This window comes from Chiloscyllium plagiosum, unplaced genomic scaffold (genome assembly GCF_037043375.1).
Source record: "Chiloscyllium plagiosum isolate Xiang-an unplaced genomic scaffold, Cpla_swu_hap1 HiC_scaffold_37, whole genome shotgun sequence".
In the NCBI taxonomy this organism is placed as follows: Eukaryota; Metazoa; Chordata; class Chondrichthyes; order Orectolobiformes; family Hemiscylliidae; genus Chiloscyllium; species Chiloscyllium plagiosum.
The window spans coordinates 11847558-11860972 of record NW_028270175.1 but is presented as its reverse complement, the minus strand read 5'-3'; the positions used below and the strand labels follow the sequence as shown (position 1 = coordinate 11860972).

General features: G+C 39.2%; 1 protein-coding gene across 11 annotated transcripts in view; it reads right to left on the bottom strand.

Moving 5' to 3' along the window:
• LOC122540403 (protein polyglycylase TTLL10-like) overlaps positions 1 to 13415 on the bottom strand; it is a 159576-nt gene that overhangs the window by 61087 nt on the left and 85074 nt on the right. For 9 of the 11 annotated variants that reach the window (XM_043676101.2, XM_087980323.1, XM_087980328.1 and 6 more), the window contains 2 exons: positions 12725 to 12843; positions 7792 to 7912 (listed from right to left, as the gene is read on the bottom strand). The exons of 1 other annotated variant lie outside the window; for it this stretch is intronic. In XM_043676101.2, the coding sequence (XP_043532036.2) occupies positions 7792 to 7912; positions 12725 to 12843 (240 nt within the window). The remainder of the gene's footprint in view (positions 1 to 7791; positions 7913 to 12724; positions 12844 to 13415) is intronic. One more of the 11 variants, XM_087980331.1, reaches the window with a different exon arrangement.

Below are 13415 nucleotides of genomic sequence, written 5' to 3'. Positions count from 1 at the left end.
TTCAAATTATTCCTTAAAAATAGGATTATATAAGACCAAGTACTGGCTAAAGCAGCTAAAGATCCCAGATCCACCATAAAGAAACACTAAGATACAAAAAAAAACATTCTGCTGGGCCAAATGCCTCCTTCTGTGTTACAACCATTCTGTGCAAGTACAAAACAGAGGATGTACTGAATGATAATCACCTACAATTCTAAAATATATTTTCTTTTAGAGTTTTCCTTTTCTCAGGACTTTTCAAAACTGCAGTCAGAATAAGGGGAAAATCACCAAGCATTTCACTTCCTGGTCTCTGCCAATACTTTTATTTGAGGCATGTAGTTGCCTTATGTTGACTCAACCAGAAATGAATACTCCTACAGCTTCCTTTTCTATAACTGAACTCACCTCACTATACACTTTGTAGCATAACTCATTGGAGCAGTCATTGACTTGGCCAGGTTCCTTTCAACCACTATTTCCAGTCACTGGGGTAAGAATTGACCTTGTTTTACAGGTAAAGCAAAAGTACAATGACAACATGCAATCACCATTAAAGCCCAGAAGAGGTCAGAGTATGTCAAAGTCATAGAATCATAGAAATGTACAGCACAGAAACAGATCCTTTGGTCCAACTTGTCCATGCCGACCAGATATCCTAAATTAATCTAATCCCATTTGCTAACACCAGGGCAATCTCCTTCTAAACCCTTCCTATTCATATACCCATCCAGGTGCCTTTTAAAAGTTGTAATTGTATCAGCTCCCACCACTTCCTCTGGCAGTTCATTTCACACACGCACCATCCTCTGCAAGAAAAAGTTGCCCCTTAGGTCCCTTTTATATCTTTCCCCTCTCACCTTAAGCATATGCCCTCTAGTTTTGGACTCTTACCTCACCCTGGGGAAAAGGCCTTGTCTATTTACCCTATCCATGACACTCATGATTTTGTAAACCTCCAGAAGGTCACCGCTCAGCTTCAGACGTTCCTGGGAAAACAGCCCCAGCCTAATCAACCTCTCCCTATAGCTTAAACCCTTGAACCTTGGCAACATCCTCGTAGATCTTTTCTGAACCCTTTCAAGTTTCACAACATCCTTCCTAAAGCAGCGAGACCAGAATTGCACACAGTATTCCAAATGTGGTCGAACCAATGTCCTGTACAGCTGCAACATGACCTCCCAACTCCTATTCTCAATGCACTTACCAATAAAGGAAAGCATACCAAATGCCTTCTTCACTATTCTACCTACCTGTGACTCCACTTCCAAGGAACTATGAACGTGCACTCCCAGGTCTCTTTGCTCAGCCATCCCCAGTGGTTGATAAAGTCAGATATAAAAACGCAAATGAGGAGGCTGAAACCTTTGGTAGATCATCTCTCAGTTATTTGCTGGTTCAACGACTGCCAATTTGTGCGAATACCAAAGCAAACAAGTTTTATGCTGCTGCAGTTAGATCCAAGGATTGTGATACTCATATAGACACAACTGTACATCCCTGCTCCTTTTGGATTTTATCCTCTCATCATTTTTGGATACCTGGACTGCAGTCTTTGAAGCTGTTCTATCTCGTTAGACTATTGCTTCTCTAATCTACTACAACTCCATTTCCTATTAATCTAATCACCATCACTCTCAGTAAGTCCTATAAATTCTTTACTAACATTATGATACGCATTATACTGATTAAGGTTCTCTGTCACAATACTTCCATTCTTCTTGTCAAATCCCAATCACATAGAGTTTGAGAGTCACATAGATGTACGGAAACAGACACTTAAGTCCAACTCGATCATGCTGACCAGATTTCATAAACTAATCTAGTCCCATTTGCTAGCACTTGGTCCATATCCCTCTAAACCCTTCCTATTCATATGTCCATCCATATGCCTTTTAAATGTTGTAATTGTATCAGCCTCTACCACCTCCTCTGGCAGCTCATTCCATACATGCACCACCCTCTGCATTAAAAAAGTTGCCCCTTTTAAATCCTCTAATTGGTGTGGTGACACAGTGTCTCAGTGGTTAGCACTGTTGCCTCACAGCACCAGGGTCCTGGGTTCAATTCCCGCCTGTCTGTGTGGAATTTGCATATTCTCCCCGAGTCTGCGTGGGTTTCCTCCCACAATCCAAAGATGTACAGGTCAGGTGAATTGCCCATGCTAAATTGCCCAGTGTTAGGTGCATTAGTCAGGGGTAAATATAGGATAGGGGAGTGGGTTTCTCTTCGAAGGGGTGGTGTGGACTTGTTGGGCCGAAGGACCTGTTTCTACACTGTAGAGAATCTAATCTAAATCTTTCTCCTCTCAAACCAAACCTCTGCCCTCTAGTTCTGGACAATTGAGGGAAAAGACCTTGTCAATTTACCCTATCCACGCCTCTCATGATTTTATAAACCTCTATAAGGTCATCCCTCAGCCTCTGACGCTCCAGGGAAAACAGCCCCAGCTTGTTCAGCCTTTCCCAATAGCTCAAACCCTCCAATCCTGGCAAAATCCTTGTAAATCTTTTCTGAACCCTTTCAAGTTTCACAACATCCTTCCTATAGGAGGGAGACCAGAATTGCACACAATATTCCAAAAATGGCCTAACCAATGTCCTGTACAGCCCCAATATGACTGCCCAAACAGTATCATCATCTACATCATCATCATTGACACATTCATTTCTTATTATACCACACCGATTATAGGTCAGATTTTTTTAAATCAAGTATTCACAAATGCCTCCTGTGAAATGAACAGCAGGAACATCCCCCATCTTCAATGCCTCCTCCAAATTGCCCCTTCTCAGCATCTAACTTCAGGCTGCCGGGGGCAATCCTCTTTTCAAATGAGCAAACTGCCCGTGGAGGCATGACAGGCATAAAATGTTAATGAGAGCAGCAACTCAATTTCAAGGTGGTCTCAATCAGCTGCCTGTGCAGTGCCAAGTTTGGATTTAAAAAAAGTCCATGTTGTTTTCCATCCCAACTTTGACAGGGGCTCTAACTATCAGCCTCCTTTCAATAATCGAATAGGTAAATGCCAGAAGTTGACTTTTATTTCTTTTTGTGTTTCTTCTTGAGCAATTTTTAAAAATTATTTGCTGTTTAGAAAATGAAAGTTGATTGTATAACTATTTCCAATACTGTGAGGAAACTTGAATTTTATAATTTCATTGTGATTTGAAGAGAAGAATGGCAGTTTTGTGATGGAGAACCTTAATCAATATAATGTCTATTAAAAAATGTACATGTTTATTTACATTATATTATCATTTTAATAATAAATATGTTAAACCACCTTCCATTTTGAGGATGATACTGACTTTGCCTAGGGTTAGGGTTAGGGTTACCACCCATTTATAATTCTTTCCTGATTATCATTTTGATTTGAAATTCAGCAGAAGTGTATAATATTTGGCTGCGTTAATATTGGCCATTTTACATCAAGACCCAAGTTCAAAAAAGTTCCCAATGTATCAATAAGACTCCAGGCCAATCCTGATAATGTTGTAATTTGCATTCAAATGATTAGACACCTGGTAAATAACACATTTTCAATTATAGTTTTACCTGTTGCTAGAAATACCTAAACTTTTGTAATGATTTTAAATTCTGTTCTGAGCAGCTATAGAACCGATTAATTCAGCAGCACAATAAAGAAAATGGTCTGGCAAAGCCAATCATCTATAGCAAGGTATTTTGATCAATGTGTGTTCCTGCAGCTGTGTCCCATGATTCAAAGTCTACCTCTTCCACTCACAATTCATTGCAGCTGCTACCTGTACAATCTACAAGGTGCAATGCACTAACTTGCCAAGGTTACTTCAAGAGCATCTTCTGCTCTCTAGTCTCTGGGAGGGCAAAAGGATCAATGTTTCCATCCTAATTTGAAGATTTGGGGCTGTTCTTTTATCATCTATCTTGGGCACACGCTTGTCTGTAGGTATTCAAGAAATGTCAGCCACCAACACCTTCTCAGGCAACAAGGTGGGGCAATCAGTCTGACTCTTGTTATTGTCACCCAGCTCCCGGAACAAAACATAAACCACGCTGCATAGTTTGTGTTGATGCACATTTAAAGATCAAATATACAATAAAATAATTTGAAACAAAATAATTTTAAATAATAAACCAGTAATTTGAAATATTATCAGATGATTTTATTCTTCTGAAAAGCAGAAATAATACAAGATCCTGTTTCAATGAAAAACAGGAATCATTTCCCACGCTGGGGGATTAACATCATGGTAAAAGTGGTAAATGCGTGGGTGACACTGAGCACTTTCACCTTTCGCTGAGCAGCTTCTTGTCACCTGGCAGCTGTTTCTTGTTATGAGGAGCAAGTACAAGTTCTTTTGTAATGTGGGGATCTAGTTCAAGGATTCTTATCCAGTTTATTCTTGATGTGAGGAAGTGAAAAACTCCAGTTTACTCTCAAATAGCCACAGCTACCCTTTTTATTTCAAGAAGGTAAACAGAAGCAAAAAGGAACAAAATCCAGTCTGATCTCCCTGATTGGCCAACTCTTTGCTTAATGTTTTAGTTGAGTTCTTGAAAAGTGAAACTTCAAGTGAAACAACATTGAATAATAGTGAGAGGGGTTCCTGGGGTTTTGGGAACAGGAAATGACATCACCACAAACCCCAGGAACCCCATCCAGGACAAACATATAAATAGAAAGCAGGAGACAACAGCTTCGCTTCACTTGGAGGTTGTCACTGATGATGTTACCTCGCCAGGTAATGAAACGTCTGGATATCAAACCTACAGCTCAGCGAGCAAAGCTACACCCTAAATAGGATAAGTTGTCTGGACCATTGATTACTCCTGTCTACATTTTACTGAAAATTTTCAGTGTTACTTTTTAACAATAGATAAAAATATTAATTAATACCTAATGAAAAGCCTTAGTTCCACCATTTCATCAGCTGCCCTACAGAAAAGATTCTCTTCTATACCTTCATGGATGTGAACAGCACTGGCAAGTCCACTATTTATTGTCTACCCCACACTACCCTTGCGAAGCTGATAGTGAGATGCTTTCTTGAATTAGTGCAGTCCAATGATATGGGTAGCCTGACAGTGCTGTTAGGAAGACAGTTCCAGGATTATCTAGAAACAGTGAAGGAACAGTGATATAGTTTGAGGTCAGGGTGATGTGTGGTTTGGAGGAAGACTTACAAGAACAGGGCCAGAGGGAGTAGGGGTACATCAGTGTTGCATAACCAGGGCCCAGGGCTCAAAGGGGCTTGTGCCACAATGCTAAGGACCAGGTGGAGCCAGGGCCCTGGTTATGGAACCCTGATGTACCCCCACTCCCTGCCCTGCTTACAAAGGTTGAAGAAGAGCATGGGATTCAAATACACTGTCAAAGGAATCGTGGTGAGTTGCTGCAGTGTATCTTACACATAGCACACACAGCTGCGACTGCATTTTTCTGGCTACTTGGGTTAGTTTCTGGTCAATGCAAACCTCAGGATGCTGATGGTATGGGATTTGGTGATGACCACACCTTGAAAATCAAGGTGAAATGGCTAAATTCTCTCTTATTGGAGATGGGCATTATTTGGCACAAATTTTACCAGCCACCTACTGATTAATTTTTAACATTATCCTCAGTAAGACTTCGTTTCTTCCCCTTCACTCCTGAGAATGCCAAACTATCAACTTTTTGTTACCAAGTTTTTTTGTCCGGAACCTGCAGGATTAGTAGAGTAGTGTCACTAGGGGAGGGGCAAATAGCAACAGATGTTGAAACCATCTTCCTGGGAAGGAGTCATGGAACTTACTAGAGTCATAGAGATGTACAGCATGGAAACAGACCCTTCGGTCCAACTCGATCATGCTGACCAGATATCCCAACCCAATCTAATTCCACCTGCCAGCACCTGGCCCATATCCTTCCAAACCCTTGCTATCCATATACCCATCCAGATGCCTTTTAAATGTTGCAATTGTACTACCCTCCACCACTTCCTCTGGCAGCTCATTCCATATACGTACCACCCTCTGAGTGAAAAAGTTGCCCCTTAGGTCTCTTTTATATCTTTCTCCCTCACCCTAACCTATGCCCTCGAGTTCTGGACTCCCACACCACTGGGAAAAGACTTGGTCTATTTATCCTATCTATGCCCCTCATGAATTTATAAACCTCTATAAGGTCACCCCTCAATCTCCGACACTCCAGGGAAAACAGCCCTAATCTATTCAATCTCTCCATATAGCTCAAATCCTCCAACCCTGGCAACATCCTTGTAAATCTTTTCTGAACCCGTTCAAGTTTCACAACATCTTTCCAATAAAGAGCAAGTTACTAAATTGAGTAGAAATATGAAATAAGTTGATTAAAGAAAGGCTCTAAACATAACAATTGTAGAAAAGATGAGACAAGAAGGTGTATGCAAGGTTTGTGAAGGTTTGTAGCTCAGGTTGAGGTTTAGGGTGTAGGTTTGCTCACTGAGCTGTAGGTTTGATATCCATAAGTTTCATTACCTGGCTAGGTAACATCATCAGTAGCAACCTCCAAGTGAAGCGAAGCTGTTCGCTCCTGCTTTCTATTTATATCTTTCTCCTGGATGGGGTTCCTGGGGTTTGTGGTGATGTCATTTCCTGTTCGTTTTCTGAGGGGTTGATAAATGGCATCTGGATCTATATGTTTGTTTATGGCGTTGTGTTTGGAGTGCCAGGCCTGTAGGAATTCTCTGGCATGTCTTTGCTTAGCCTGTCCCAGGATAGATGTGTTGTCCCAGTCGAAATGGTGGTTTTTTTCATCCGTGTGTAGGGCTATGAGGGGGAGAGGGTCGTGTCTTTTTGTGGCTAGCTGGTGTTCGTGTATCCTGATGGCTAACTTTCTTCCTGTTTGTCCTACGTAGTGTTTGTGGCAGTCCTTGCATGGAATTTTCTAGATGACGTTGGTTTTGTCCATGGGTTGTACTGGATCTTTTAAGTTTGTTAGTTTTTGTTTGAGAGTGTTGGTGGGTTTGTGTGCTACTAGGATTCTGAGGGGTCTTAGTAGTCTGGCTATCATTTCTGAAACTTCTTTGATGTATGGTAAGGTGGTTAGGGTTTCTGGCTGTGTTTTGTCTGCTTATCGTGGTTTGTTCTTGAGGAATCTGCGGACTGTATTTTTTGAGTATCCGTTCTTCTTGAATACGTTGTATAGATGGTTCTCCTCTGTTTTCTGAAGTTCGTCTGTGCTGCAGTGTGAGGTGGCTCGTTGGAATAGTGTTCTGATACAGCTTCGTTTGTGTGTGTTGGGATGGTTGCTGGTGTAGTTAAGTATTTGGTCAGTGTTTGTCAGTTTTCTGTATACGCAGGTGTATAAGAAGGTGTATAAAGCTGCAATGTTTATGATAATTAGTTGTACAATAGGGACTTATTTTGCAACTCACTAAAAGAAACTGAAACTCACGGGACAGTTTTGAGTCACCATCACTGAAGGTGTTTCACAGGCACTGGAGACAGGAAGCCAAGAGGCAACCTCTAGTCATTATCTCTGTTCATTATGCTCCATGCACAAGCTTCCACTTGAGTAGAATTGAAATTTTGTGAGCTCACAGCAAAACTGGGCAGGAACTTCATTTTAATATTAAGACTGGTATGGTTGTATTTCATTTCAACTTATTCAAGAAAATGTTGAGGTCAAGGAACATAAACAGCTCAAGTTAATTTGTAGTCTAAACATATTGTGATTTATTAAAACAGTATGGCCAATTAAAATATAGTGGACAAGAATCAATTACCTAAAAATTATAATATAAGTCAAGAAAAACTCCCAAAAACAAAGACTTGTAAGAAAATGCAAGCAACAAGTACACTTACTTTGAAAACATGATCCTGCCATATTTATTCATTATACGCTCATTGTCCTTGAGGGAAGAGCAGAGGCCAAACTTGGTGGTTAGAACCTTGTTGTTTGGGATCTGGTTTAACATCTGTTTACCTTTTAAAATAACATAAATCAAAAACCTAAATATTTTCAAAGCTCATCAATGACACACACTAATCCTTTAAAGTAATTAATGTATTTGGTTTTTGTATCCACATCTACTTTCTGTAGTATTACAGAAATTCTACATAGTAGCAACTTAATATACCGTTAGCCTTCTGTCACCCCAGTTTTAATTTTAACTGATAACTAACAGATCGGGTAATCATAGACTTAATATGGCTAAAATATTTGCTGTCTATAACCTATCTGAACCATGTCGTATCTGTCCATCACTCCAATTCTCAGTGTTACACTCCAAAGACTCTAAATTATATGTTCATTTTGTGTTTTAATCTCTTCAACCTCTAGGCTCCAATCTAGAGTTCTTTCCATATACTCTCTACCTTTTTTTTTTCTCTGATGCTCCTTAGATCCAAATCTTTGACCCCATCTCTAACATCCTTCTTCAGTCAGGCATCCATTTTGACTCTGTGAATCATTTTGGAATTATCTCTATGCTAAAAATGCCATATAAATGCAAATGTTATTGTAGCCTGTCAAAATATTGTCTGACTTTATCAAAAAGGTGATAAATAGAGCTTTGCTCTGCATCTAAATATGCTACATGTTACTTAGAAATGTTTGATGCTGACATTAAATATATGCCCCTTGACAAGCGCAGAAATTCAACAAAAGAATGATCAACTACTTAACTATATGCAGATACTTGTCATTCAGAAACATTATTAAGGGCATAAGAAAACAACTGGAGGAGGCCACTTGGCTCCTTGGACACTGTTCCACCTGTCAATAATACCATGGCCAATTTTTTACTTCACCACCTTTAACATCAAATTAGCATCCATCATTCTATTAATTGCAGTTTTGAACATACTTTAAAAATGACATTCAGAGCTCTTTGGGATAAAGAATTCCAAAGATTTACAACCTTCTGAGTATAAAAAATTGTACTGATCTCAGTCCTCAATGAATGATCCCTGGATATAATTTCTCTCACCAGTGGGAACCAATCTCCACTCTGTCAAACCTCTATAATTTTTATACATGTCAATTATGTTATCTCTCATTCTTCTGAACTCCATAGGCATTTTCTATCTAATCTCTCCTCATAATGCAACTCCTTTTCACAACCATTAGTCTAGTGAACCTTTGTTGTATACACCCACAGTCAAATATATCCTTCCTTAGATAAGGCAACCAAAGCTGTCCATAATATTTCAGATATGACTTCAATCAAAAGTCCGATATACAATTACAGCAAGATCCTTCATCTTATTTTCCACTCCTTCCAATAAAAGTTAACACACCCTAACAGATAAAGGCTTCACTATCTTACAACAAAAGCTATTAGATGCAATTCCCTAGACCACGACAAAATGAAGAACAAACACTCTCCAGTTCCTTCCAAATAAATAAGACTGTAAGACATAGGAGTACAAGTAGGTCATTTGGTTCATTGAGTCACACGCTATTCAATAGCCAACCTGATAAGCCTACCATTTTCCTGTCTTATCCCTGTAAGCATTGATCACCTGACTGAATAAAACTGTCTATCTCATCCTTGAATATATAAAGATCCAATGTTCTGCAATCCTCTGTGGTAAACAATTCCACAGATTCTCAACCTTCCGATAGAATAAAATCCTCCTCACCTCTGGCTTAAATGGCCGACTCCTTACTCAGAGCCTATGCCCTCTGGTCCTAGACACTCCCAGAAGGGACTTCCAAAACAACCTGATCCCATCTACCCTGTCAAGCCCCAAAGACTCTTATATGTTTCAATAAGGTCTCCTCTCATTCTTCTAAATTCCAATGAGTACAGGCACAATGGACTCAACCTCTCCTGATCAGAAAATACCTCCATACTTAGAATCAATCTACTTAAATTTTCTCTGGATTGGCTCCAATACTTGTATATCTTTCCTTAGGTAAGAGGACCAAAACTGTTCACAATATTCCAGGTAATGCCTCATTGGTAGAGTTTTTTAAAAGATGCTCCTATTTTACATTTTATTCTCTTGAAATAAGGGTCAACAGTTCACTTTCCTTTCCTATGATCTGCTGAACTTGGATACAAGCCTTTTGTGTTTCAGGGACAAAGACGACTGAATCTGTAGATGTTTGCAGTCTTTCACCATTTTAATAATGTTCAGCTCTTCTATTCCTCCTGCCAAAATGCATAATCTCACATTTTTCCTTATTATATACCATCTTTCAAATCTTGACTCACTCACTCAATCTGTCTGTCTTTCAGTAGACTCTTGTGTCATCCTTATAACTTGCCTTCCTAACTAATTTTGTGTTATCCCTAAATTTGATGACATTACATTCATCATCCAAGTCATTAATATGTTGTAAATAATTGTGGCCATAACAATGGATCATGTGGTACTTCATTATTAACAGGCTGCCATTCTGAAAATACCAGCTTTGTTCCAAATCTCATAGAGTCATACAGCATAAAATTGGCCCTTCAATCCATCATATCTGTGCCAACCAACAAACACCAAACTACACTAATCCCATTTACCTGCCCTTTCTATAGCATACTATGCCAAGGTATTTAAGTGCTCATCTAAATGCTTCTTAAAAATTGCAAGAGTACGTAACTCCATCACTCTCTCAGACAGCATATTCCATACTTCTACTATCCTCTGGTGGTTTATATTTGTCACATCTTCTCTAAATGATACGTTCCTCACCCGAAACGTATGGCCTCTGTCTTCTATTAGTTAGTCAATCATCAATCCATGCTCATATATTATCCCAAACACCATGGAATCTTACTATATTCAGTAGCTTTATGTCCAGTTCCTTACTGAATGTCATTTGGAAAGCCCTTTACCTATTCTGCTTGTTACATTCTCAAAGAACTCTAAAAGAAATTTGGCAGGCAAGATCTCCACTTCATGAAGTCATGTTGACTCTCTAGATTGTATTATCTGTTTCTAAATACTTTGCTTAACCTGTTTAACATTTTCCCAATTAAGACATTAAATTAACTGGCCAACAGTTACCTGATTTTGTTTCCCTCCCTTTTTGAATGATGGGGTAGCATTAGCAATTTTTCAATTCTCTGGAATTTTCCAGAACCTGAAGATTCTTAGATGATTATAACCATGGGTAGGGGAGTCCAAAATTAGAGGGCATAGGTTTAAGGTGAGAGGTGAAAGATATAAAGGGACCACTTTTTCAAGCAAAGGATGGTGTGTGTATAGAATGAGCTGTCAGATTAAGTGGTAGAGGCTTCAACATTTTTTAGATTAGATTAGATTCCCTACAGTAGGGAAACAGGCCCTTTGGCACAACAAGTCCACACCAACCCTCTGAAGAGTAACCCACCCCTGACGCTATATTTACCCCTGACTAATGCAACAAACACGACGGGCAAGTTAGCATGGCCAATTCAACTGAACTGCACATCTTTGGATTGTGGGAGGAAACCGGAGCAGGTGTCCAAGATGGGAATTGAACCCAGGTCCCTGGTGCTGTGAGGCAGCAGTGCTAACCACTGAGTCACTGTGCCCCCCTCAAAAGGCATCTGGATGGGTATTTGAATAGGAAGGATTTATAGGGATATGGGTCAAATGCTGGCAAATGGGACTAGATTAATTTAGGATATTTAGTCGGCATGAATGAGTTGGACCGAAGGATCTGTTTCCGTGTTGTACAGTTCTATGACTCTATGACACTGCAACAACTATCTCCATAGTTACTTGCTTTAAAATCCTAGGTACAACCCATCAGATTCAAGGAATTTATTAGCCTAGTTTCCCTAGTACTTTTTTGTCTATTGATAGTCATTGTCATTTTCCACCCCACCTTTAGCCCCTTGAATATTTAGTATTTTGGAATACTATTAATGTCCTCTACCATGAAGACTGATACAAGGATTTATTCAACTCCTCTGCCAATATCTAATTCCCCATTAGTATTTCCACAGTCTCATTCACTAAGGGCTACCAACCGTATTCCCAGTTCAGGTAGGTAAAAACAATGACTGCAGATGCTGGAAACCAGATTCTGGATCAGTGGTGCTGGAAGTGCACAGCAATTCAGGCAGCATCCGACGAGCAGCAAAATTGATGTTTCGGGCAAAAGCCCTTCATCAGGAATAAAATATTCATGATGAAGGGCTTTTTTATATTACATCAATTCAATTGATGATAGCTATTCAGTTTAGAGTTACACTGTTGGTCACATTTATTCCTCTACTTGGTTCATCTCCTACATAAGACTGAAGATTAAAGTTAATCAAAAGCTTTCTGACATTTGATGCATATACATGTGGTTTTGCAAAGTTTTCATCATGGTTATGTTTTCTATATTTAATTTAGTATTCCCAGTTCAATCTAGCCAAATGAAATACATTCTATTATATTACTGAAGTCCTAGGGCCTTTATATGGGATGCCTGAATTGCTGTGCTCTTCCAGCACCACTGATCCAGAATCTGGTTTCCAGCATCTGCAGTCATTGTTTTTACCTACCGGAACTGGGAATACGGTTGGTAGCCCTTAGTGAATGAGACTGTGGAAATACTAATGGGGAATTAGATATTGGCAGAGGAGTTGAATAAATCCTTGTATCAGTCTTCATGGGTAGAGGACATTAATAGTATTCCAAAATACTAAATATTCCTGAAGAAGGGCTTATGCCCGAAACGTCGATTCTCCTGTTCCCTGGATGCTGCCTGACCTGCTGCGCTCTTCCAGCAACACATTTTCAGTTTTATATGGGATGACTTAGTTACAGAATAATTAGGACAATTATGGATCTGGGCTACTCTAAAAGCCCTTTCTACCTTCGTGAAAGTATTGATGGTTGGATGGTATGTAAACTTCAGTCCATTTCAATAAGTAGTCTTGTCGGGTGTTGTCCAATATTCGATTCCATCCCTTGCTCTCACAGAAGCTGACAATACTGTGTTAAAATGACAAAATGTTGTGTTTATATAGATACCCTTTTACCTAGATGAGAGATTAACTAAAAAAAAAATGGAATCCCATTCTCCTTATACCAATTCAGACCATTCTCTGAACCCTAAGCTCTTTTTTATACTACATCAATTCAATTGATGATAGCTATTCAGTTTAGAGTTACACTGTTGGTCACATTTGTTCCTCTACTTGGTTCATCTCCTACATAAGACTGAAGATTAAAGTTAATCAAAAGCTTTGTGATATTTGATGCATATACATGTGGTTTTGCAAAGTTTTCATCATGGTTACGTTTTCCATTTTTAATTTAAATATAATCATTGCGATTGTCTTTTCTACTGGGTAGGCAAACAAGTCAGGTAAAAAGATAATTGAAACTTATATAATGACATCTTCCTGATATGTAGGAAGTCGGCCTGGCAAGTCAAGAACTCAATTGTCTAATTATCTGGCTTATTATCTGGCTAATTATCTCTTAATTTGTGAGCAATTGTTTTTGTTAAAATCATTCTTAAGCTCAAATTAACTTGTCTACTTATCATCCACAATGATCAC